General features: G+C 37.2%; 3 protein-coding genes across 3 annotated transcripts in view; 1 reads left to right on the forward strand and 2 right to left on the reverse strand.

The window, feature by feature from the left end:
- Positions 1 to 27,175, reverse strand: part of LOC137408130 (A disintegrin and metalloproteinase with thrombospondin motifs like) — a 54,386-nt gene extending 27,211 nt beyond the window's left edge. The window contains exons 1-18 of the mRNA XM_068094519.1: positions 27,125 to 27,175; positions 27,001 to 27,025; positions 24,652 to 24,851; positions 24,047 to 24,130; positions 23,648 to 23,810; positions 22,999 to 23,057; positions 21,799 to 21,948; positions 21,215 to 21,363; positions 20,239 to 20,282; positions 19,800 to 19,932; positions 19,445 to 19,633; positions 16,964 to 17,109; positions 15,325 to 15,437; positions 13,980 to 14,049; positions 13,186 to 13,307; positions 12,912 to 13,059; positions 12,242 to 12,409; positions 11,859 to 12,156 (exon numbers count right to left, since the gene is read on the reverse strand). Of these exons, the coding sequence (XP_067950620.1) occupies positions 12,345 to 12,409; positions 12,912 to 13,059; positions 13,186 to 13,307; positions 13,980 to 14,049; positions 15,325 to 15,437; positions 16,964 to 17,109; positions 19,445 to 19,633; positions 19,800 to 19,932; positions 20,239 to 20,282; positions 21,215 to 21,363; positions 21,799 to 21,948; positions 22,999 to 23,057; positions 23,648 to 23,810; positions 24,047 to 24,130; positions 24,652 to 24,851; positions 27,001 to 27,025; positions 27,125 to 27,175 (1,911 nt within the window). The 3' untranslated portion in view covers positions 11,859 to 12,156; positions 12,242 to 12,344. The remainder of the gene's footprint in view (positions 1 to 11,858; positions 12,157 to 12,241; positions 12,410 to 12,911; positions 13,060 to 13,185; positions 13,308 to 13,979; positions 14,050 to 15,324; positions 15,438 to 16,963; positions 17,110 to 19,444; positions 19,634 to 19,799; positions 19,933 to 20,238; positions 20,283 to 21,214; positions 21,364 to 21,798; positions 21,949 to 22,998; positions 23,058 to 23,647; positions 23,811 to 24,046; positions 24,131 to 24,651; positions 24,852 to 27,000; positions 27,026 to 27,124) is intronic.
- Positions 2,610 to 3,445, reverse strand: LOC137408128 (nucleolar protein 58-like). Its single transcript, XM_068094517.1, has 2 exons — positions 3,161 to 3,445; positions 2,610 to 3,119 (listed from the first exon to the last, which is right to left on the reverse strand). Exons 1-2 carry the CDS (start codon positions 3,443 to 3,445, stop codon positions 2,610 to 2,612), a joined length of 795 nt encoding a protein of 264 aa, XP_067950618.1.
- LOC137408129 (60S ribosome subunit biogenesis protein NIP7 homolog) lies at positions 3,549 to 11,860 on the forward strand. The gene is made up of 4 exons (XM_068094518.1): positions 3,549 to 3,632; positions 4,891 to 5,007; positions 9,686 to 9,826; positions 11,549 to 11,860. The coding sequence occupies exons 1-4, from the start codon at positions 3,549 to 3,551 to the stop codon at positions 11,666 to 11,668; spliced, it is 462 nt and encodes a 153-aa protein (XP_067950619.1). The 3' UTR covers positions 11,669 to 11,860.
- Positions 27,176 to 27,898: the final 723 nt, after the last annotated feature.

Here is a 27,898-nt window from a genome sequence, read left to right on the forward strand (position 1 = left end):
TCATTCCTTTTACAGACTTGTCAATAGTTTACTTGCTTCTACATGCCTCAGCTTTCCTTGTTAGTCTAGAAAAAATATTTTGTGAAATATACGTATAGTTGTGTTTGCTAAACATTAGGTAAATTCAGCTAAGACTACACTAAAGTTTTTGAGACAATCATATGAAAAACCTGGATGATAAAAAGGATACATAACAAACAGAAATATGGCATAAGGTTTTCTGTCGTGCCTCAGGTATCTTTCTGTTGAACCAAAAACTAGAAATTTTTTACAGCATTTAGCATTTTCTACCAATAAAACTCACCTTTAGTACTCTGTGTGCAATATTCCAGGTTTACTCTAGACAGTACAATTAGATGAAGCCTGACCAGTAAAAGCCTATTTGAAAATACACTATGGTGCTTGAATATAATCTGTAGAAGATATGCGATATTGACAGACAATGGCAGGTGTGTTCTGTAGCTGCTCTGCAATGGTAGATAAATCTGCCAGCTGTTGACCACCGCCACTCTAGCAGCACTGAGGGGGCACTCCAAATCTACCTGCAAAGCTTGTCATGGCTACCCGCTTGATTGCTCTTGTTTTAGCTTTGCTTGCATTTTGTCAGGTTAGTGTAGCTGTGTTTTGGTTTTAGTAAAATTCATGATGTTTAACTTTTATGTTTAACTTAACCTTAAATGAGAAAAACTGTAGATGAACAGTCTCTCTCCTTTGGCTCATAAAAGTTGTGTTCTATTTTTAGGCAGTTCCCAAGTCAGCCATTTTGGGTGAGTATAAAAGTGTTTGTCAATTTCTACTGTAACCAAAGTAATAGTGTCTAAATATACTCAGGTATATAACTGTAACATTAGTAATAGTGTCTAAACACACTCAGTTATATAACTGTAACATTAGTAATAGTGTCTGAACACACTCAGGTATATAACTGTAACATTAGTAATAGTGTCTGAACACACTCAGGTATATAACTGTAACATTAGTAATAGTGTCTAAACACACTCAGGTATATAACTGTAACATTAGTAATAGTGTCTGAACACACTCAGGTATACAACTGTAACATTAGTAATAGTGTCTGAACACACTCAGGTATATAACTGTAACATTAGTAATAGTGTCTGAACACACTCAGGTATACAACTGTAACATTAGTAATAGTGTCTGAACACACTCAGGTATACAACTGTAACATTAGTAATAGTGTCTGAACACACTCAGGTATACAACTGTAACATTAGTAATAGTGTCTAAACACACTCAGGTATATAACTGTAACATTAGTAATAGTGTCTGAACACACTCAGTTATATAACTGTAACATTAGTAATAGTGTCTGAACCCACTCAGGTATATAACTGTAACATTAGTAATAGTGTCTGAATACACTCAGTTATATAACTGTAACATTAGTAATAGTGTCGAAACACACTCAGGTGTATAACTATAACATTAGTATTAGTGTCCAAACACACTCAGGTAAATAACTGTAACATTAGTAATAGTGTCTGAACACACTCAAGTAAATAACTGTAACATTAGTAATAGTGTCTGAACACACTCAGGTATATAACTGCAACATTAGTAATAGTGTCTGAACACACTCAGTTATATAACTGTAATAATAGTAATAGTGTCTGAACACACTCAGTTATATAACTGCAACATTAGTAATAGTGTCTGGACACACTCAGGTATATAACTGCAACATTAGTAATAGTGTCTGAACACACTCAGGTATATAACTGTAACATTAGTAATAGTGTTTGAACTCACTCAGGTGTATAGCAGGCAGTTTGAAAAGTGTCCAATGAGGCCCTCGGGGGAGAGAGAGAGAGAGAGAGCCAGAGCTCAAGCTAGAGCTTGGGATAGAGATGCTGAGTCATTGGAGCTGTTCTCTTTTATAGATGTCTGGCATGTGGGATGGTTAGCCTGTGTGTGTAGGTTGAGTGTTAGGCTCAATGTTTTTTGTCAGGCGTATGAAGATATATTGTTTGCGTAAGTGTTCAGCTGGTGCACCTGATGTCGGCGTGTAGAGTGGAGCTCGTGACTTGCTTCTGGTATCTAGGGCATGTTTGACAGGGGTGGCAGATCTAGGCTATATGTGTGCACTCATTTAATTCGTCTCTAATGTTTCTCTGGTGGTTTTCTGATGATGGTGGTTGGTAGGTTTAATTGCTTAGACTTCCCTTTGGTGGTTTCCACAGGCGGTGCTGATGCAGTTTCCACGACTGATTTCTTCCAATTCGGAAGTTTCTAATTTGTTTTGACTTTTTCAATTAAGAAAGGTTTGTTTAAGAAATTATGTTTGTGCGAAGGGTTGTGCGAAAAGGTATGCGCGAAGAAATGATGTTTAAGAAGCTGGATGAAAGATTTAATGACAAAAATGTCACAGCTGTTAGTAGCCTACTTTGTTGGCTAACCTCAATTAGTCGATTTTCAATTAAGCCAGTGAGCAGTAGTACAGTATAATTGTAGACCTGCGGCTGCTGCCTCTTCTTATCCTTCTTCTTATCCTTCTTCTTATCCTCCTTCTCATCCTTCTTCTTCTTCTTCTTCTCCTTCTTCTCCTTCTTCTTTCCTTCTTCTTCTTATCCATCTTCTCCTTCTTCTTATCCTTCTTCTTCTCCTTCTTCTTCTTCTTCTTCTTCTTCTCCTTCTTCTTCTTCTTCTCCTTCTCCTTCTTCTCCTTCTTCTCCTTCTTCTCCTTCTTCTTCTCCTTCTTCTTCTTCTTCTTCTCCTTCTTCTCCTTCTTCTTTCCTTCTTCTTCTTATCCATCTTCTCCTTCTTCTTATCCTTCTTCTTCTCCTTCTTCTTCTTCTTCTTCTCCTTCTCCTTCTCCTTCTTCTCCTTCTTCTCCTTCTTCTTCTCCTTCTTCTTCTTCTTCTCCTTCTTCTTTCCTTCTTCTTCTTATCCATCTTCTCCTTCTTCTTATCCTCCTTCTTCTCCTTCTTCTTCTCCTTCTCCTTCTCCTTCTTCTTCTTCTCCTTCTTCTCCTTCTTCTTCTTCTCCTTCTTCTTCTTCTTCTTCTTCTCCTTCTCCTTCTCCTTCTTCTCCTTCTTCTCCTTCTTCTCCTTCTTCTTCTCCTTCTTCTTCTTCTTCTTCTTCTTCTCTTTCTTCTCCTTCTTCTTTCCTTCTTCTTCTTATCCATCTTCTCCTTCTTCTTATCCTTCTTCTTCTCCTTCTTCTTCTTCTTCTTCTTCTTCTCCTTCTCCTTCTTCTTATCCTCCTTCTTCTCCTTCTTCTTCTCCTTCTCCTTCTCCTTCTCCTTCTTCTTCTTCTCCTTCTTCTCCTTCTTCTTCTTCTTCTCCTTCTTCTTCTTCTTCTCCTTCTTCTCCTTCTTCTTCTTCTTCTTCCTCTCATCCTTCTTCTTCTCCTCCTTCTTCCTGAGATGAGTCATGACAAGATCATTGTCATTGAACTCAAAACCTCTAGATTGGCCAGTCATTCGCGAGTACAGAAATCTGCGGGTGCTATGTTGAGTTAATCGTGTAGATAAATTTCATTGTGTTCAATCTGAGAAAAGAAATCTAGTTCCTTATTTGCCAGCTATGGAAGATCACGAATACACCGCTAAATCGAAGAGACAGCCTACTGAAACTAGTACTAATAATTTATGCAAGAGACAGAAGGATGTAAGTGCACAGGCTAATTCATCAACTGCGAAAACCGCAAGAACAAACTTTCAAAAGAAAAGGGCATAACATTTCACAAGTGAGTAGCCTGTCTTGACAAACTGTTGTTTTTGTGGAGTTGTCCCCCATTGAGCGGAGCGATCAAAACAACAGCTTGTCACAATATGCGCTGCACCTGATGCATCAGCTGCACTGAAAGGGAGTTGTTCTCTTCCATCTATGCTGCTTGGCTGCCATGTTATGTCGGTCGCTCCATTAGTAATCATAATGGATTTAGCCCAAAAATTTATGTTAAACAAAAGATAAAAATGTTTAACCAGAGACCAGTCTCTGTGATAAACTTTAGTAAAACTAACAGCTAACTTTTGCTAAATGAGTCAGCAACGCTAGCAACAGAATGTTCATTGTCTATACCAGGGGTGCCCAAATACTTTTGCTGGAGGGCCAAACAGGTAAGCAGGCCTTATCAGGAGGGCCAGGCATGAATACAGCTGTGTATATGGAAATGTATGTGTATTTTAAGTAATGTGTAAGTAAACATATATACATGAACATAAACATGAAAGTAACTAGGTGTAACATAATAACACATGTAGGTTTATTCTCAACAAAATCTACTGTGCAGAAGAAGTATATGTAATGTTAATGAGACACATGAAAGTGAGTTTGCTTTGCAGCTATTGCTGCAATATCTGGTTTATCTTTGGTTACTGCTACAGCTAAGAGCTGTTGAGTATGTTCCTCTGTCAGTACACTCCGATACCTACTTTTTATAAATGTCAGCTTTGAAAACATTGATTCACACAAGTAGGTTGTACCACAGAAAGTAAGTAAGTGCACTGCCATATTGCATAGCATAGGATACTTCTCCTGGACAGCAGGTTGTGTTCAGAACCCTACAATAGTTTGCTCAGCAAATTGAGCTTTAGCCAATATATCTGCCTTTAAATCACACAGCTTTAATTCTGTCACACCTCTCTGAACATGAGGAAAGTTATCGACTTGGGCTTTCCAAAGCTGATGTGCCTGAAATGGGCACGCAAACAGCTCAATAATGCCATTGATACTGTCGAAGGCAGCAAAGCGACGCTCCATCTCTGAAGAAACATCAATGAATTAAGCGCGTGCTGTTGTAAGGTCCACGGCATCATCACGACCATTCACAAATTCTCTGATGATTGGAAAGTGGTTCATATCACTGTTTATGTCCTCGTAAAAGCAGTGGAGTTTGTCTTTAAAAGATGTTACTGCCTGCCAGAGTAACACGGGCAAGGATGAACTCATCAGTTTTGGTACCATATTTGGCAAGTTTACCAAAACAGGAAAATTCAGGCTGCATGTCACCGCTTTAGATTTTCTCGCACCATATGCCAAGGTACATGCAGTCATATATCAGTGGAGTTTCTTTCCATCAATTTGTATGTTCCTTTTCTATAGCATTCTCTCTGTGTGCACAGTAGACACTCCTATAATGTAAATAATCCATTTCGAGAATGTCTACGTTATACGGATTTTATGTTATACGAACAGTAAAATACTGTAAAACCACCATTTGAACACCATGAGGCTCTATTTTCCAACTCTTCTCCTACATTAGCATTTAATTAGAGGTGGTGTTTAAATATAGGGTGGCGCTGTATTTTTCCACTAGCCCGTCAGATTTGTGGGAAGATAAATTTAACCCTTGTACAGACAAAACGATGCTAATGTCACCTATGTTTTACACTCTCCTTTGGGCGGATCAATGTTAATGCTGTCAACCTCAGCATTTTTGCTAAACCATCTTTCATATATGTCGAAGTATTGAGGTATCGAAGTGTTAAACAAAGAACTACCTTGATTATAAAATATTAGCGTGGTGCTGTTATTAAATATTTTGATGATGTCGCTTTCAAAATTTTAAAGAAAAAATGTAAAGCTTAGAAGATGGGCGTAAAATTGTAAATTTTAAAGATTTGCAATGTTTTAAAGTTAGATTACGCCATGGCAATGGCTGCTATTACGTCGTACAGTATTCCTGAAACGGATTCTCATTGCTCATCAAAATTCTTCAAAGTCTTCAGGTAACATTGTTAATCACATTATGGACAAATCTGAAAACAACAAATTAAACCTTAGTGGCTTTAAATCAAAGTGTAGTTCTGCGATCTTCTCATGTACACTCTGACTAAAACCATGGCAACTACTACGGAAACAACAAAAGAATTAATTGTTATTGATGTACCCGAGTTATTATTAGTACTATTTCTTAAACATTTTTCTACTGACCACTTTCTATTGTGGGTTTATAAAGATCAAAAAAGGTCGAAGCAATCAAATAAAGGTGGCGTTCAATTAAAGGACAGCGTTGTATTTTTCAACCTGTTTTTTCGTTTTTTTGCGTTCAAATTTTTTTTGAACGCCACCTCTTATAGCACAACAGCAAACTACTAAATAAACAACGTATGTTGTTTATTTAGTAGTTTGCTGTTGTGGCTGTTTATGATGGAAGCAATGTTCGGCATGCAGCTGTAGCTCAGTTTGATGGTATTGTGGTTGAATATTTTCTTTAAAACAGATTGATCGTTAAATTGTCTGTCTAAAATTCTGAAAAATCTTTTTCCGATGTTAATGGCCAGATCAGTGTCGTATAGTTTCACAGAGTCCCACGACCAACAGAAGCGTATATGGGAGCTCGCTCTATTTCAAACAAACAGGCGGCGCCTACTATTTTTATATAAGTTATAACGGAGAGGCCGCAACATTAATCAACAAAAACTACGCCCATTATTAGTCGCTTTAAAATTGATTGTTGTACCATAAACCATTTGAAAGAAAACAAAATTTCCTACAAAAAGCTACTAATAACGTTATTGTAAAAACGTAAAGTAAATGCAAAAAAGAGTGGTATTGAGAGCGAAGTATGAATATTCCATTAGAGATCAGTATGTCGATCGGGTTTGTTTGGAATCGGACATTTTTATTTCCGGTTTTAGTCGCGAGACTTTGTAAAGCTATATGACTCTGACAGTAGAGAGCTATATAACTTCACAGAGTTTCGCTGTTAACGGATGCGTATATCGGAGCTCACACGGCTCCAAACAAACAAGCCGCGCCCACTGTTGTTTTACATAAGTTATAACGGAGAGGTCGCAACACTAACCAACAAAAGTTTCTCCCATTGGCAGTCGCTCTGAAATTGATTGTTGTATTATACACCATTTGAAAAAGGACAAAATTCCCTACAAGAAACTACAAATGATTTTTTTTGTAATAAAGTAAAGTAAATGCAAAAGAGTGAGATGTTGAGAGCGAGGTAAGAATATTCCGTTAGAGATCAGTATGTCGATCGGGTTTGTTTGGAATCAAGCATTTTTGTTTCCAGTTTTTGGTCACGGGACTCTGTGAAACTATACGGCTCTGGGCCAGATTACTGCTGAACGGGGGATTGAACCAGGTAATGGAAACACGCCAACTGAAAACACCACCACAAAAACATGCAACTGTAGAACCAAAGCCGGTTGCCCATTGGGCGGTGACTGCATGGCTAGTAATATTATATATCAGATCCAACAATTCGACCGAAACTTACATCAGCCTAACATCGACCATGTTCAAAAACCAGATATAGCAATCATACCGCATATTTTCGGCACCAAAGTAAAAGGCTGGCAACTGAACTCAGCAAATATGTTTGGCAGCTTAAAAACAATGACATCGAATACAACATCGACTGGCGAATAATCACCAAGGCCACTGCAAACTATAATGAGAAATATGTGTGGAACCTTTGTATCGTTAAGAAGTATTACATGCTTTGCAAACCAGAAATGGCTAGTCTTAACAACAACCGATGTCTTATCTCATCTTACCGCCATTTAAGTAAATTCATGCTTTCTAAATTTCAATCTTCATAATTATCTATAATGACTTTTACTGTTTAGCTTACCTTGGATTATTTGGGTATAATAATATATAAGAACCAACAGGCATTATTAATTATCACCAGTGTCTGACAAGTGCATGTTATTTTACCACCAGCACGAAACTCTAAGTAATACAGTTTTATCAAACTTTCACACTTTTTATATCTATATTAGGTCAGCTCAGGAAACTTAGAGCACTTTTATAGACAATGTGACCATAAATACAATTCTTTTTTTATATATATATTTCTCAAAGTTGGTATGTATGTGCGTATGTATGTATGTATGTACGTACGTATGTACGTACGTATGTACGTATGTACGTACGTATGTACGTACGTACGTACGTACGTACGTACGTACGTACGTACGTACGTACGTATGTACGTACGTGTGTACGTACGTGTGTACGTACGTGTGTACGTACGTATGTACGTACGTATGTACGTACGTATGTACGTACGTATGTACGTACGTATGTACGTACGTATGTACGTACGTATGTACGTACGTATGTACGTACGTATGTACGTACGTATGTACGTACGTATGTACGTACGTATGTACGTATGTACGTAGGTATGTACGTACGTATGTACATACGTATGTACGTACGTATGTACATACGTATGTACATACGTACATATGTACGTACGTACGTATGTACGTACGTATGTACGTACGTACGTATGTACGTGCGTATGTACGTACGTACGTATGTACGTACGTATGTACGTACGTATGTATGTATGTATGTATGTATGTATGTATGTATGTATGTATGTATGTATGTATGTATGTATGTACGTATGTATGTACGTATGTATGTATGTATGTAGTTCCAGCTATAGCTGTTAAAATATAGGAATAAAGAATCAGTATCGCAGAAGATTTTATCTATGGCTCTTCGGTTTGCCAGTCCGACTGGCGTTACCAATTCAGCCACACAAGCTTGATGAATTCATTAGGCGATATATGTCTGCTATATGGGAGCAAATAGGCTACCGCTTTCGGTCACAGCGCAAATTTATGGCGTAACGTCATAAGAAGCTGGTAGCTCTTATTAGTAAGCTTACTCAAATTCTCCATTGGCTGTGTGTCAGGCTAATAGCAAGTGGCAGGCAACTCTCATTACCTCTCATTGTTTATAAACTGATTTTTAATATTCTGGCAACGCCAGGTAGCACAGCTAGGCTTTACTATAATAAGAGTGGTGTATGTCTGTCTGTTTGTATGTCTTCCTGTCTGTCCATTAGACTGTCAGGATACATCTCACTATCTCTTCCAGTACATCTCTCTATCTCTTCCAGTACATCTCACTATCTCTTCCAGTACATCTCACTATCTCTTCCAGTACATCTCACTATCTCTTCCAGTACATCTCACTATCTCTTCCAGTACATCTCACTATCCCTTCCAGTACGTCTCGCTATCCCTTCCAGTACATCTCGCTATCCCTTCCAGTACATCCCACTATCCCTTCCAGTACATCTCACTATCCCTTCCAGTACATCTCACTATCTCTTTCAGTACATCTCACTATCTCTTTCAGTACATCTCACTATCTCTTCCAGTACATCTCACTATCCCTTCCAGTACGTCTCACTATCCCTTCCAGTACGTCTCACTATCCCTTCCAGTACATCTCACTATCCCTTCCAGTACATCTCACTATTCCTTCCAGTACATCTCACTATCCCTTCCAGTACGTCTCACTATCCCTTCCAGTACATCCCACTATCCCTTCCAGTACATCTCACTATCTCTTCCAGTACATCTCACTATCTCTTTCAGTACATCTCACTATCTCTTTCAGTACATCTCACTATCTCTTCCAGTACATCTCACTATCCCTTCCAGTACGTCTCACTATCCCTTCCAGTACGTCTCACTATCCCTTCCAGTACATCTCACTATCCCTTCCAGTACATCTCACTATTCCTTCCAGTACATCTCACTATCCCTTCCAGTACATCTCACTATCTCTTCCAGTACATCTCACTATCTCTTTCAGTACATCTCACTATCTCTTTCAGTACATCTCACTATCTCTTCCAGTACATCTCACTATCCCTTCCAGTACGTCTCACTATTCCTTCCAGTACATCTCACTATCTCTTTCAGTTAATCTCTCTTCTATGTCTGTAGTTCAAGGTTTGGTTGAAATCTGCTGCTGAGCAGACGTTCCTCTATGGCCATCACATAATGAAGTCTGGCCTTGGAAGGATTACAGAGAGTACAGAGCAATATCAAGGGGTAGTCGTCTATAATATGTCTGACATACCTCTGGTAAGTACCAAACACTGGCTTTATTGCAAGTGAACTTTCAAGTAGGAAGTTACCTCAGTTTAGTCATAGGCTCTATGTTGGGGAGCATACTCATAGCAATTGCTTCACCTTGCACCACAAAATGACCTTCAATGGTTTCTTAACTACTTTATGTTATTTTAGCTTTTAAATGTGCCCATTGATTAGATTAATTGATTAACATTCTTAAATTAGTTTTAAAGGTTGACTTGCAACTAAATTCACATTACCGTTATTTGATATGAAAAGATTCACCATGTCTTACTCTGTTGTGTTGTAGGTGAAAAATATGTGGAAATGGGATTACAAGCTCTTAAAAGCTCAAAAACGAACAGAAAATCGCAGCCACACGAGACCGCCGTAGTTTGGATTCTCTTTCCAAAACGGCTCAAATGTGACGTAATTGGGAAAAATGGTTTCTTTTTACACTTTCATGCAACCTTATTCGTCGAAATATTTTCACAAATATACTTCACGCATTCAATAAAACTATGTCTATTGTTCTTACGTGTCTGTTTTATCGTCATTGTAATGCTGTCACTTTTAGCACTAATATCTTATAACTTACCGTAAAAAATCGTTAAACTTTTTAACCTTAGCTCGAAGGAGTACATATCATTGTCTGATAATCATGACGAGCCTGTTGGTCACCTGTGATAATCGAAAAGCGCTGCAAAAATTATTTGCAAAGTATTGGGTCACATGATCAGATTACGACTTGACAATTGAATAATGCCGAAACAAAACTGCAAAGTAGCCAGCATCTATATTTGATCCGGGGTCTTCGGTAAAACCCGAAGTGTTTGTCATAAACTAGTACTACGATAAGTTTTATATTGAACTTTTTATTGGCCTTTCAATTCACGTGAGAACTTACGTGACAAGACGATAACCAAATTTCGTGGTTACGTCATCGAAATAAAGAGATTCCAATCTACGGCGGCTTTTCGTTTTTGAGCTTTTAAGAGTTTGTAAACACATTTCCACATATTTGGTACTTAGAACACTACAGAGTAAGACATGGTGAATACTTTGATACCAAATAACTGTTATGTGAATTTTGTTGCAAGTCAACCTTTAATAAACATTTTTAGTTTCTCATCGAATAGTTCCAATAATTTGTACAGACAGAGACAGTTATTTTATTGTTGGATTACACACCAAATAACCATATCATGTATTTAATACCCTACAGGATGAATTTATTCGCGGAGTTATATTTCGCGAAAATTATCATTTCATGCATATTCGCGGACCAATTTATTCGCGGCTGAAAACTGTCACTCTCTATGAAGAGTTAACTTTATTACATCTACCAATAGAGTTAACCTTAGTTAGTAGACTAATCTTTATTTTGAGTACAAAATCAGAATCAGCATGTCTGATTTACATAGTAAATACAATAAAAGTTGTTCGTGACAGTTATGGTTTAAGGATTCATAGAAAGCATTGGTTGTTACCATCTTATCATCTGTAATCAAGATATTCTACTAGTCAATCTGTATCCTCTACAATGTTGCTAGATTGTCACCATCGATTGTAAGTCATATGTAAATACTACGCCTTATTTTGAGGTATTTACTATTGAATATTTATATAGTCACATATTCCTTGTGCCGAATGCTTTGAACATGAGCTAGTCTCAGCACCACACGAGCTTGTCACTAGATATCTCATGACCTGTTGATTGTTTTGCTATTACAGGGGTTCGGAGTAGCGACAAAGAGCACTGCCCAGTGTCGGGCGTCAGATCCAATGAATGTTGTTGTTTTTCACCAGGCGGACATTGGACAGTACGTGCGAGAGGAAGATGTCCTTACCTGATTCATCTTTGTGTTATTTCTTATCAGCCTTTGTATTATTTTATCATTTATGTGCTCATAGGATATGATTGGACGAGGCCAGGCATTGCCTCGGGTTAAGACAAAAATGACAGATGGATTAGACTTGTGTTATGCTTCTTATTTCTCTATATGCAATGGGTAGAAACATAGACATAAACAGTGACATATACATAGGTAGACTGTAGACATAGGTAGACTATAGACATAGGTAGACTATAGACATAGAACTGTGAATCCATAACCAATGATTAGATTCGTCTCATGCCCGTGCAATGTTATTGTAGCGGTGGTTTTACTTTCCAAAGGGGGAGTACGGAGGGCAGACTTTCCAACGCGTGGCGCAGCAATGCTGCTTAGTGAGGTCTTCCTCGCAATAGCTCTCTTGGTTCTGTTTGCCTACCAGTAACTGTACACACTGCTTGCTATTTATAGTTGTCCTAGGGTTGTCTTGGCATGAGTCATCACAACCTGCGTACAGAATACATGTAGCAGATGTTGTGCTCACTATTTCAGTATGTAAAAGTTAGATGCTGCAAACAAGCTCCTGACTTACTTGGAGTTATCCAATGAAAGCCCTTGCATACATTTCTCCTCGTAGCGCAGCAGTATTTGATAACAACGGGGTTGTCACACAGTCGTTTTTTGTCATCACTTGTTCACAGCAGCGTTGAGCAATCTTTGCTGTCAATTTTCACTTGCTTGTTGTCGATGCATGACTTGCCTAAATGCATTTAGATGAGAAACTGCTATATTCATCAGAGGTTCATAGGTAGTGAAACTGATACCATTACATGCATGCAAGTGGCTAATAGAAAACTAAAACATCTTCACCTAGTTTGGTCAGACATGAGAAAAAATACAAAAGAAGACAACTGCCTGAAGCTTATCCCTGTGAAATATTTAGTGCGGTGAAAATTTCTGTATCCCACCAGTATGCATTCACCTCTGTTAGCCACTGCTGATTTCTATAAAAGTGTTATTATGTTTTGTTTAGGTGATGGATTAATCAGCAGTAGAGAGTACTCGATGAAAAGTGTAAATAATTTGAAACGAAGAATATCTGTAACCGCTGCCCCTAATCCATGTTAGCTGTTAAGAATACAATTCAAATAAACTGGTATATCATAACCTCTTATTTTATACCCCAATTATTCGAGATGAGTTGCCCTCTCTCACCGTCAAATGCTACTTGAACAGACCCTAAGGCTAGACTTACCACTTACCACATGCTATATCAGTGGGCTCTGTGTATGGTCTCTTTGTTGTGGTTGGAGCGATGGTGAAGATTTGGTCTGGAGGCGTTGGTTTTTGGGTTACTACTGCCTGTCCGTCACAGGTGATTGGATCCGCCTTGCAGTATTTAGAAACTGACTATAAACAGAACAAGTAGTGAGTTCATTTGACAGGATGTAAACAAAGTTTGCTATTCTAGCCTCGGTGCACTCATAAAGTGAGTTGAGTTATGAATTTAGACTCTTAAGTGGGCAGTTGCCCTACCTCGCAACAGTTGTCTCTGATAGGTTCAGCATTGCAGTATCGGGTCAAAGCATCAGCTTCACTCAGCAACTCCTCACATGTCTTGCCATTGATCAAGAGCCAGGTGTGGTCTCCTTGGCAGGCTGTAAGTTGTACTTAGACAATATATCTCACTGCATCTAGCTTATTGCAATATAATATACTTGGATTAATATTATGACACAATTATGTTAATAATTATATATATTTGTTATAATATTAAATATTTATTAACCATGCATTATTAATTATATTAATAATATATATTTAAATTTTTAACTCCATGTTTACCTTAATTGTTAACACTGCTCATATTATTTTTTAACGAAGTGTTTAACCATTTCCATTAAAAATTCAAGTTCCTGTATTTGAAAAAATTCAGTTATCTTGACTAACCTATCAGAATAGTGGTATCAAAGTGTTCGATAAACCAACAATATTATTGGATAGAACTCCAATACAGGCGCATTCTTTGCACCTTGTGTCAGTCTTCCAGATATAACCATGAGTAGTTAGCTCAAGCTGTCCTTGAATACTGTTCATAGACTCTGTTAAAGTACACTAAGGGTAGGTATTACCTTTATACAGTTTGTCATACACTCAACATATTCTGTGTTCGAAATGTTTATATGTGAACTAATCAGGGCTGAGCAGGAAAAAATTTTCAGTGATGTGTTTGATTTTGCTAGCATTGCTTAATAAGTTTCTTAGGCTGGATGCGTGCGGCTGCCGAAGCCTCCATCGACCTACATGTAAATATAATATACAAAACTCACATGGATCTTTTGGAACTGCTGTAGGTAGAGGAGCATTTGGGTTACAGACACATTTCCCTTGGAGACAATGCTACAAAAGTACAATAGATGGTGTTACAACAGGTTGTGTAGTAGAGGGTATTACAACCGGGTGTGTAGTAGATGGTGCAACAACAGGGTGTGTAGTAGATAGTGTTACAACAGGCTGTGTAGCAGATGGTGTTACAACAGGCTGTGTAACAAATAGTGTTACAGAAGGATGTGTAGTAGATAGTGTTACAACAGGATGTGTAGTAGATGATGTTACAGCAGGGTGTGTGGCAGATAGTGCTACAACAGGGTGTGTAGTAGATGGTATTACAACAGGGTGTGGAGTAGATAGTGCTACAACAGGATGTGTAGTGATTGGTGTTACAACAGGGTGTGTAGTAGATGGTGTTACAACAAAGTGTGTATTAGACAGTGTTACAACAGGGTGTGTAGTAGATTGTATTAAAACAGGGTGTGTAGTAGACGGTGTTACAATAGGGTGTGTAGTAGATGGGCTACAATAGGGTGTACAATAGGCTGTATTACAACAGGGTGTGTAGTAGATGGAGCTACAACAGGGTGTTCAGTAGATGGTGCTACAACAGGGTGTGTAGTAGATGGTATTACAATCGGGTGTGTAGTAGATGGTGCTACAACATGGTGTTCAGTAGATAGTGCTACAACAGGGTGTGTAGTAGATGGTATTACAACAAGGTGTGTACTAGATGATGTTACAACAGGATGTTTAGTAGACAGTGTTACAACAGGGTGTGTAGTAGATAGTATTACAACAGGGTGTGGAGTAGATAGTGCTACAACAGGATGTGTAGTGATTGGTGTTACAACAGGGTGTGTAGTAGATGGTGTTACAACAAAGTGTGTATTAGACAGTGTTACAACAGGGTGTGTAGTAGATTGTATTACAACAGGGTGTGTAGTAGACGGTGTTACAATAGGGTGTGTAGTAGATGGGCTACAATAGGGTGTGCAGTAGATGATATTACAATCGAGTGTGTAGTAGGCTGTATTACAACAGGGTGTGTGGTAGATGGAGCTACAACATGGTGTTCAGTAGATGGTGCTACAACAGGGTGTGTAGTAAATGGTGTTACAACAGGGTGTGTATTAGATGGTGTTACAACAGGGTGTGTAGTAGATGGTATTACAATCGGGTGTATAGTAGATGGTATTACAACAGGGTGTGTAGTAGGCTGTATTACAACAGGGTGTGTAGTAGATGGTATTATAACAGGGTGTATAGTAGATGGCGCTACAATGAGGTGTGTAGTAGATGGAGCTACAACAAGATGTGAACAGCATAAGTAACTCAAGATACCCTCTGTGGTCCACAGTAACTGCCATCTGCTGGAGGTCCTTGGCTTCTACAAGCTGTTGGAGAGATACTGCAGGCCAGGCCTTGACAGAGCTCATCATTGCCTTTGTTGAAACCTTCATAAAGTGAATATTAATGACATTTAAGTTGAAAACTATAGAGTTTTACAGTTTCTTAGTCGAAATACTGCTAAAGACTGCACCTTGTTGAAGTGGGGCACTTAACAAGGTGTTCAATGTACAGGTAGTTCACAAACAAACATGTGTATTAACATTCACATTACTCTGATGTTAACATGAATTTTAACCTACGTCTTAACACTAATGTTTATAGAGTTTTGTTGGAAACTCTTAACTCTATTCAGCACATAGGATTATACGTGAAGTGGTTTCACAGGTTACTATGCTGGTTGCAATTTATATAGAGTACTGTGAAACCTAAATGAACATGTCAGTACTATTTCCATAGCACCTTGTTGTGCACAATAATTATGAATGTAGTAAAATATGAAAAGTTACCATATGATAGAAAGGAAAAGTGCTGAGCATCAATCGAAATGTGACAAGAATTAGTATAATATGGCATTATAAAATAAAATAGTATAGGCAACTGACCTGTAATCTCTTGTAAATAATCTTATGGTACTTGACAACAATAATTTGACAATTTAATAATTGACAGTAGTAATTTATATCTAACTGCTTCCTACAAAAGCTAGTGAAATTAGGATTAGGCCATCCTGACTCGGCATGGGCTCCAGGAAAGCTAAAAGGCAGCCACACTGACCACCGTCACTGGGCTGCAGATGCCAAACCAATGACTATGGCTCCATCAGGCTAGCTAGATAATTATGTAACATCATTCTATAATACTGCTTTTTCATTGACTAATAAACTTTTTCTACAATGTCACTGTGCATGTTAATATGAAGGTTAATCTTTGTGTTAACATTCATGTTATTGTGCATGTTAACAATCATGTTAATTTGCTTGGTAACATTCATGTTACTGTGCATGTCAACATTTATGTTAATCTACATGTTAACATTCATGTTACTGTGCATGTTAATATGAATGTTAACGTGAATATTAACATGGAAGCTCTAATATTTCACTAATATTATTAATAGTAATGTCAGTAGTAATGATGGAGAAGATTATCTACTTACAATCAAATACCAGAGGCTACGGTGAAGGCTGCTGCAAATCTAACATTTACTCTCGCTCCATGAGCGTTCATAAGATACTGTGTAAATCATGCAAACTTCACATTAACGGTTTTAATGTTGAGTGAATGGAAACGTATTCAAGAGTTTGCTGCATTCAAATGAAGTATCTGTCTCTAACGATCCAGTATTATCACCACTAAACAAAAGCTCACAAAGCCATGGAATTGGTTTACTCAGAAAGAAGCATCTTAGTCATAGAAATAATAATAAAAACGAATGGTTATTTTAATTTTACATGAAAAACAACTGATGTTTGTACACCTTGTTTTACATGACATTTAGTATTGTATTAGCTAAGAACAGTTACTTAGAGCTCATCTCTAGATAGTTCTATGGCCTTTATTGTAGTACTGTACTCAGTTCAGAGAATTAGATGACACTTTGGAAAGGTGCCAAGAAGTTCAATAGCTGTACCTGGTAGTCTGCATTGTAGTTTAGATGTTGGGCCAAAGAGCACTTTGCACTGGTTGTCAAGTCCGATATCAGATCCAGGTGGCTTGCTGATCAAACCATGCTTTCCAGGTGTAGGCACCACATGTAGACAGGCTGCTTGTGGCTGTCTGAAATGAGGCAATTCATATACTGTAAGCAAAGACTGGTTCGTATCGAACTACCTTAGAACCATTACAACTCTACTAGCTTACAAAAAGCCAAACAGATCACAATATATTTAAAATAGTTTGACTATTCTCTCCAAAAGCTCAGGTCGATAAAACTAATGCAAACCGTAGACTAGCATACCAAATCACGACTGCAATACCTATACATGTATGTCATATGACACGACCTATATGTCATATGACATGACCTATATGTCAAGAATGTGTGTAGTAATGTTATGGTATGTTGAAAGGTGAATGTTGATAACGCGAAAAGTGATTATGTAAATGTCACTTTGAGTGTTTTGACAATACTCTAGGCTCAGAAATAATCTAAAGTTATATGATAACAATTTGCATAAAATTTTAATTGCACTTTTAATGTCCCTTGTTATAAAATGCAAAAGTCATTGACGAGAAGGTGGTAAGATTCCAGTAGCTCAATCTATACAAATCATAATCTTTCCACTTTGTTTCGATGTAATCAATGAATGCCAAAACTAACTAGATGGTTTTTGCAAACTTTTTAAGTTACTCTTAAACCAAATTTAGATTTTCAAATATTCATTAATATTATAAACATCCGATAAATTTGTAATGTGGACATGATGTAAATCGATGATAAAATACATAAATTAATAATATTGATATTAGATAAAAAATAAAAGTTATATATAAATCAGTAATGCAAATGATAGTATAAACAAATACTGTCACTAACAGGTAAACGAATAACATAAAAAATAAAGAAGGGCATTTACAATACTCAGCAACTAATTAAAATGAATTCTTTTTGGATTAAGTCAGCGCTAATCTTTTGAGATTACTCGCAATTAAATATGATGAAAGTGTTATGAAGTATGAGGCCTATGGGAGAGGTCTATGGAAGAGGCTTATGGGAGAGGCCTGTGGGAGAGGCCTATGGGAGAGGCCTATGGAAGAGGCTTATGGGAGAGGCCTGTGGGAGAGGCCTATGGGAGAGGCCTATGGTAGAGGCCTATGGGAGAGGCCTGTGGGAGAGGCCTATGGGAGAGGCCTGTGGGAGAGGCCTATAGGAGAGTAGAGGTGGAACGAAACACGAGACGTCTCGAGTATCGACCTGTCTCGTATCGGTCTCGTCTCGACTTAATTATTGCCAAACTTGACACAGGAAATAGAACTAAAGCGCCTGCACACGGTTGTTAAAACATGGCTTTTTGCGGTAGCAACAACTCCATATATGGTAATGGATTGCGGGCCACTGCCTTTAAAGTTATACCCGGTCCATTACTACCTGTAGCTATTGATTATGTTGGCCACCGAGTCTAATCATGTAGTCCGGACAACGACCCTGTTAATATATTGTAGTTCGGTTTTGTGCCCTTAAAACAGATATCGGGTCGTATCTAATTACCCTTCAGATAATCCAATTTAAAAACTAAAACTATTGCGGGTAAAATGTCTGTATTTTATCGTATCGTGTCTAAACACCAAATGCCCTTTATAAAATTCCAACCCCTTTTATATACTACCAATTGCGGGTAAAACTTGCCCGGACACGGAGAAACGAACGAAAGGCCGTGTCGACCATAGTCCGTGTTCGGTTAACAATGACGTTATTGTTAGTTCAATATAAGAATATACATGTACATGTATACAGTAATTCATATAATTTCACGAGTACAATTTAAATATAATTCACATACTACAGTTAATACACAAACAACACTTAACATTAATGAAACGATGAGAATGAAAGTGTGATCGTGTGTTCTTTTAGTTGCGGTATTTCTTTGTAGAGCGACGGCTATCGGTTTCATTACACATTACATTAAAAAGTAAGACCTATTCGATAGATGGTAAAAATATACATGTACAAAGCAATATGTTTATAATAATTATTATCAATCAAGCTCAAAATTCTTAGAAATATATAACTTCGGTATTTTAGAGCTGTTTGTGTTACTTTTGTTTACAGAAACTACATGCATATCACTATTAAAATGTTGTATTTAAATCGTTTACACCAGGTGAAAATTCAATTTAAAAAGAGGTTTATCAATTTTATATATACTAAGTACGCTAGTACTTGTAGTGAAATCATCACCAAATGCTCATTATTTTACTGTCTCGTGTCTCTAGTCTCGAATTTTTACAAGACAGTGTCTCGAGTCATGTTTCGAACTTAAAAAACCTGTCTCGTTCCACCTCTATAGGAGAGACCTATGGGGGGGGGCCTATGGGAGAGGCCTATGGGAGAGGCCTATAGAAAATGGGCCTCAGCACTTGGTGTAAGAATGAGTCAAACAGCACTTACTTAGAGAACCAGCGCAGTTGATCAATCGAGCACTGCGACCAGATGAAGTTGTTTGGATTAGTCTTGGTAGACACAGTTTGTCCCATTATGTAGCCATCTGTATATGAGCATGACTCAGCTCCCGGAGAACCTGCTATTTGTGGTGTCTCACTCGCATCAACGGTGTCTCCATCCGCCAACATTCCAAGTCTAAATGGTATACGTGACCAATGTGATTGTAGCAGTGCTCCTAGAGCATGTTGCGGGTGCTGTTATTACTTCCCATGCATATCAGTCAGTAAAATAAGATACCGGTACATCTAATAACATACATACATTTTGTTCTACTTACATCCTACAGATAATGGCTACTTACAGCCTGCCAATGCTGTTGACTGCTATTTTCACTCCATGGAAAACTCCATGATCCTCGAACACACCGATCTTTGCTGTTTGACCATTGCGAAACCTTGCACAAGCTCCTCCCACAGGAGATGCGCTCACAGCAGCTGCAAGGAAGTAGAATTTATAAAACTATGCTAAAACAAATCGAAGCAACTGGTAGGCTATCGTGGTTGTTGTGTGTCAATTTTATAGCAGGTTGATTTTACAAAGAAAAACTAGTCTGACAATATTTAGTATACTATTCGTTTATAGAGGATGTCATAGTAGGTGTCATAGCAGGTGATATAGCAGGTGTCATAGCAGGTGTCATAGCAGGTGTCATAGCAGGTGTCATAGCAGGTGTAATAGCAGGTGTTACTCAAGTCTCTTTAAAGAGAACAAATACTTACACCTATTATTCATCTACGTACCTTCTTGGCAGCTTCCGTCTGACTGTGGTACGCACAAGTCGTAGCTGTAAGTACATCATACATACAATTAGACTACTCATGCCAACGCCATCACAACAGCTAGCTACAGTTTTAGTTAAATATGTGAATATTTAGACAATTGAAATGTTAATCATTATATTTGGATCTAGGAAAAGAATTTGTTGTTCGCTAGGCCTAACCTACAACATGGAAAGCATCAAAACTTGTTGACAAGGATTGTTCACACAGAGAACGCAATGTTCAATCATATTACAGGAATAGCTATATTCAACTAGCTGATCAATTTTCATGCTATACGGTTTTGAGATTAGGTGATAGATGGAAAGCAATAGCCATTAGGAAAAACAACTAAGATAAGTGTAGGAGCTGTCAGGAAAAACAGCTCTTGTAGTGAAATGCTTGCAACATGCAAGTCTATAAGATGGGCCAGACAATTTACTCGCTCCCAGTCCAGCTGCCTACCAATTCAATATCTCCCTGCTAGTGTCCTCTACTCTCCGATAAAAATCACTCAGATAGTCTGTTGGTTGCGTAAAGCCATTTTGATAATTTAAAAAACAGCAGGTCGAATGCTCCCTAAAGTCTCTTCTATAAATTCAAAACCTAATTTTTTTTATAGTCAATCATTGACCAATCAGCCATTATTCAATCAATAATCTATTAATTACTAATCAATAATCTATCAATAATTAATCAATAATCTTTCAATAACTAAACAATTATCTATCAATAGTCTATCAATCATTTATCTAAGTAGATAAGATAATCTAAATTAATTAAAGATTTTGCTTACAATTTACTATTATTTCAATTCATCTTGGAATTTCATGACTTTTGTGTTCACATAAAATCCAAGAAACCTTAGCTCATAGCAAGAAGATTTGCTATGTAATAATTAGCTGGGTCTTCCAACAGGGAAATTGTGCTACCATGCGCTGTTATAGTGCATACTCACTCAGTCATGAGCATTAGGATGGCATAGTCTGTTCCAGTTGCAGACTTCTGCTGATAAGCATATGTTGCAACATTGAACAGCACTTTTGTGGCATCTACAGATTGCGAATCCACTTTTATACTTTCTATCATGTTGCATGCACTCGATGTCTAAAATAATAAATATGCTTATTATTTTTCAAATATAAGATCAAAGGCTGACCAAAAGTTACTTCAATTATTTTCAAAAGAATTGTAATTAATAATCTTATGTATTTTAATTATTTTTATTTTTTATCCTCTCAAAAAACACAATTGATCACAAGATCACACGATCACAAGAACCACTATCTATAGCCTCAGCTGCACCAAGAAAATCGCAGAAGTTGTTGCTTTGTATAATATACAAGGAGTTACATACAGTAAGTTATGGACGACACGCTACATCGTGTCCAGGTACAAAACAAATAGAATCTAAGTCAGCAGCTCATACACATAAACATAGACAACATTGATGGCAACATTATTTTCCGCCAAAATCAGTTCTGGATTGACAGCCAATAGTAGCTTGAGAGAGAAATCGCAGCAGGTAAAAAGAGAACCAACCTTGCAAATGGTAATGCCATAAATGCTGATAGCTACACTTGGCCAGGCTAAGGGTGCATACAGCTGGTTGACAGAGTTGTAGAACTGTTTTACGTATTTAATGACTTCATCTTCCGTTTTTGCCATCTTCATCCATAGCCCATAGTCGACCTACATGCACATATAAGTAAAGTGGACCTATATATTGCACATCATGAAAGCCTAGTCGACCTACATATATCACCATATGGGTAGAGTAGGTGAAGATGTATTCCTTGTGACACATAAGTACAGTTGACTTATATTCTGCACATCATGAAGGCCTAGTCAACCTACATAAACCACCATATGGGTAGAGTAAGTAAATATGTATCCCATGTGACACATAAGTACAGTTGACCTATATACTGCACACCATGAAACCCTAGTCGACCTATATTCATCACCCTTCAATGTATGGTTAGTTTACTCGAAATTCACCTAAAAGATACATTCGTTCCAGTCAATCTGTTCATGTCGTGATGTCCATGTATATAGACCAAGTCGACCTACATTAATCACTATATACTGGCCTTGCCTATTAGGATTGCTATACTAACCAGACACCTGTGTATAATAGGTTAGGTTTTTGTATGCCACTGAGCAGGTAAAAATTACCTTGTAAAAGCACTATATGGCAGTCTCGCAACTCAGCAGCTTGTCATAGACAAACATATGACATATGACAACATGTCAATGAGCATATGACTTGTATGGCATATACACTGTATCATGAACATATCAAGACACGAAGATAAGACACTGGCGCTTGGATACTCCTAGGCACTATCTAGATCAATTAAGTCTTCTCTCTCCCTCTCTCTTTCTCCTTTACCCTCTCTCTCTCTCTCCTTTACAATCTCTCTCCTTTACAATCTCTCTCTCCTTTACCCTCTCTCTCTCCCTCTCCTTTACCCTCTCTCTCTGCTTTACCCTCTCTCTCTCTCTCCTTTACCCTCTCTCTCCTTTACCTTCTCTCTCCTTTACAATCTCTCTCTCCTTTACCCTCCCTCTCTCCTTTACCCTCTTTCTCTCCTTTACTCTTTCTCTCTCCTTTACCCTCGCTCTCTCCTTTACCCTCTCTCTCTCCCTCTCTCTCCTTCTTTCTCTTCCTCTTGACTATTTTTTTCTCTTCCTCTTCCCTGTACTCCCTGAACCAGAATGTAATGCTAATACACTTACCACCACTTGCACTGGCACATATAGTTTCTCTGGTAGAATTGCTCTTTTCTCTCTAGTGTCTAAAATAGAATAATTATAAGGCAACGTAGCAAACTTTGTGAAGTTTTATTTTGTTTGATTTTTTTAACCTGAACTTTGGACGTTTTTGCACAAAAAATTATTTAAAAATTAATAAAAATTATTACCTATACCAGAATTTTAGAAAAGATTTGGTCAAACCATGAATATGATAAGAATATTTTCAAGTTCATTTGCCTAAAGAAATGTAAACATTCTAACTTAAACCAAAAAGTTGATATTTCTAAGGAAAAAGTGTTTATTCATACTTTTCTTTTACAGAAATCTGACTAAAACTTACAGAAAATGTTCACAAAGCTCAGAAAATCTACAAAACCACAAAATACTAAAGATTTTACTTTTGTTCCATACTTTAAAGCAGCAGAAAAATAATGTTTATAATTTTTGACTTAATTTAATGAAAGTGTAGATAGATCAGAAATATGCGTTGGATTTTTTTATCTTATTTACATTTTTTTTATTAGTTTAAAAATTATGACAATAATTAATAAAAAACTAGATCATTAAGTGGTATCTTTCTCTTGGGCAACAGCAAGTATGTCTGCTTTGCTTGTTATACATAAAACCATACCAAGTCTTGGCACTGCTTTTGGTTGTGGCGTGTCAGCTACTCTGTACACAACATGGCGCAGTCGAGAACTTTCTGGTACTTCAGAGAAGTCGTTATCAGCTGTGGGAGGAAGGGTGATGTCTCTCACCGGCTCAATAATGAGTCCGTCACCCAAGGAGCCGCTCTGTAAATACCACGAGCTTGCTACCAGTTATTCCACCCATCTAACAGTTTAAATGTAAACTAACAGTTTTCTAGTACGGATTGCGTCGTAGCCAAATATAATAGATCAAGTTTTTTTAGAAGATACACATGTCAGCGATTGCTGTAATCGCTCTCTCCTGGTGATGAATTTATTTCCTTGCTAATTTAAACTTAGACATACTTGTATCTAGGTACTAGACTGTGGGTTATACTCACCAGTTTGGTCTGACCTTCGATGTCTTCTACCATGATAGAGGCACCCCTGCTCATGTCAGAGTAGAGTTGCTGAAAGGAGTCAGTCTGCAAAAATAAAAAGAGCTAAAGTCTTAATCTTTACTATAATAATAACCGTGTCTGTCTGTCCATAGCTATAGTTGGAGATTGAGAAAAAAAGACGCATCCTACAGGATTCACACTAGAGACAATGAGCTTCACCACCTCGCATGCTATCACCTATGCCATTCACTCTCAATGTGTTTTAGAACACTTGTACACATACCTATTCTCTGTGCTTTATTGGCATAGCTGATGACCTCTCACAGCACAACAGGCTGCCAGGGTACTAGTATACAGGAATTTATGATTGCTGGCATGAGAATCTTTTTATAGCTGGTACGCTATAGTAATATTTTTATAGCTGGTAGGCTGTAGTAATATTTTTATAGCTTGTAGGCTGTAGTAATATTTTTATAGCTGGTACACTGTGGTAATATTTTCTCTTCGGTTGAAGCACAGTTTGACAGAAGAAATGCAACTAAGTTGTTAGCTGTTAGAAAACACTAAAATATTACTCCTCATGAAGGATACTTTGTATATCATACCCTGTGAGTCCAATCATCCACCGTCGGATTGCCTTGTTCATCCTCACCATAAACAAACACCGGTAGGTTGGTTGGTAGGAGACCCTCAGTTTTTTGTAGCTCCAAGTCTATTTCTTTATCGAAGGCCCATAATTTATACTTTCTTCCACCTTCTTCCCTCTTTACAGATGGGAGTTCCACGACGTCGACAAATGTCTCTTCTAAGAGTCACACACCCAAGCATAGAGAAAAGGCTTCTACTGTAGCTTTGTGAAAAGGTGTTTACTGCACTGCTGTTACATACAGTCAAACCTCAACATACAAAATGGCTCCATGCTGATGTTTATTTCATCTTACAGCAATCATGCGCTAGAGAAATATTTCATAACAATGTATTGCATTCTGGTTAATTTCTTCCAACCTACTCCAACCTACTCCAACATACTCAAACATACTCCAACCTACTCCAACTTACTCAAACATACTCCAACCTACTCAAACTTACTCCAACCTACTCCAACCTACTCAAACATACTCCAACCTACTCCAATTTACTCAAACATACTCCAACATACTCCAACCTACTCAAATATACTTCAACCTACTCCAACCTACTCAAATATCCTTCAACTTACTCCAACCTTCTTCAACCTACTCAAACATACTCCAACATACTCCAACCTTCTCCAACTTACTCAAACATACTCCAACCTACTCCAACTTACTCAAACATACTCCAACCTACTCCAACCTACTCAAACATACTCCAACCTACTCCAACCTACTCAAACATACTCCAACATACTCCAACCTACTCAAATATACTTCAACCTACTCCAACCTACTCAAATATCCTTCAACCTACTCCAACTTACTCAAATATCCTTCAACCTACTCCAACCTACTCCAACTTACTCAAACATACTCCAACCTACTCAAACTTACTCCAACCTACTCCAACCTACTCAAACATACTCCAACCTACTCCAATTTACTCAAACATACTCCAACCTACTCCAACCTACTCAAATATCCTTCAACCTACTCCAACTTACTCCAGCATGCTCCAACTTACACAAAATTATTTTATTTTATTCATTCCTCACTGGTTTTTACTGGTTTTATTTTGAATTCCACAATAATTTTTCTTTTTTACGTACAAAACTGTAAGGTTTTGAGAAATTTTCAAATGCTGGAATTATATTATATATCAAATCAGATAATCAGGTAATTAAAGGTTTGACTGTATAACACGCTAATATTTATGCTATATCTAGGTATATCTGCTAATATTTATGCTATATCTAGGTATATCTGCTAATATTTATGCTATATCTAGGTATAACACGCTAATATTTATGCTATATCTAGGTATATCTGCTAATATTTATGCTATATCTAGGTATATCTGCTAATATTTATGCTATATCTAGGTATATCTGCTAATATTTATGCTATATCTAGGTATATCTGCTAATATTTATGCTATATCTAGGTATATCTGCTAATATTTATGCTATATCTAGGTATATCTGCTAATATTTATGCTATATCTAGGTATATCTGCTAATATTTATGTTATATCTAGGTAGATCTGCTAATATTTATGCTATATCTAAGTATATCTGCTAATATTTATGCTATATCTAGGTATATCTGCTAATATTTATGTTATATCTAAGTATATCTGCTAATATTTATGCTATATCTAGGTATATCTGCTAATATTTATGCTATATCTAGGTATATCTGCTAATATTTATGCTATATCTAGGTATATCTGCTAATATTTATGCTATATCTAGGTAGATCTGCTAATATTTATGCTATATCTAGGTATATCTGCTAATATTTATGCTATATCTAGGTATATCTGCTAATATTTATGCTATATCTAGGTATATCTGCTAATATTTATGCTATATCTAGGTATATCTGCTAATATTTATGCTATATCTAGGTATATCTGCTAATATTTATGCTATATCTAGGTATATCTGCTAATATTTATGCTATATCTAGGTAGATCTGCTAATATTTATGCTATATCTAGGTATATCTGCTAATATTTATGCTATATCTAGGTATATCTGCTAATATTTATGCTATATCTAGGTATATCTGCTAATATTTATGCTATATCTAAGTATATCTGCTAATATTTATGCTATATCTAGGTATATCTGCTAATGGATCGATCAAGTCGCTAGTTACATAATCGAGCATGTTCATAATATTTTATTGCATTTGAGGAATAAGGGATAATTGAAAAATCATCAATCAATGCTATTATGTAGAATGAACATGAGAAATAGCCGTGTAATGCCTAAAGGTAAAGCTTGTTGCACCAGCAAATGCTAAACAACTTACCAAGGACTCCAGACATGGGAACTGCCTGCAAGAAATCCACATACAATATACAAATCTCAACCACATATCAGTTGAAAGAGTCTTTATACAAACATATCTTTATGCCAAAGATAAATATACTTACCCATAGCGGCAGCGCCAAGGTCAATACAGCTGTCCAAAATTCGATCTTCATTGTTGTTTTTGTTTCAATACGAGCGTGTCCAGCTCCTTTTATAGTAGCCACCTTGTTTCTGTTGTTATCATGTAGGAACTCTTCTGTCAGCTTATCTTATGGGAACTTTCACATATGGCAACTATGTTTAAAAAACAGTTTGCACTCCAGGTTCCAAGAACTGGAGACGTGATATGGTTCTAGCATTTCACGTCTGTTCCGTGTCCTTTGTTTGCTTTCTAAAGTTGTTTTTTAAGGAAATTGTGTTCGCAAGATCTGATATAGGCCTCAAAGCTGCGGATTCTCACAAATTGATGATAGAAAGAGAAGGAGGTGTTCAGTTATTGTTAGTGAAAACTGTGAGGTTCAGTTGGCTATTTAGGGAGTGCACAGTGTTGCAAGTTGTTTGTGAGACATGGCCGTGTTGAACAAGGCTCTGTGAGCAGAGCAACTCCAGTCATTGGAGTGGTAAATATAAAGTTTTAAACATGATAAACTACATTTATCAGGTTTACCACTTCTATATTTTCTCAGTTCTGCTTCAGCAATGTTATTATAGTTCATTTTTGTAAAAGTATTTTCAACCTTTATTCAATTATTTTCTCCATATATTTCCTACCCATATTGGATGGGTATAACAGGTTTCCTAGCTTCAGTGACGTTCTCCTACCCATACTGGATGGATAAAACAGGTTTGCTAGCTTCAGTGATGTTCTCCTAACTGTACTGGATGGATAAAACAGG

Source organism: Watersipora subatra, chromosome 11 (assembly GCF_963576615.1).
Source record: "Watersipora subatra chromosome 11, tzWatSuba1.1, whole genome shotgun sequence".
NCBI lineage: Eukaryota > Metazoa > Bryozoa > Gymnolaemata > Cheilostomatida > Watersiporidae > Watersipora > Watersipora subatra.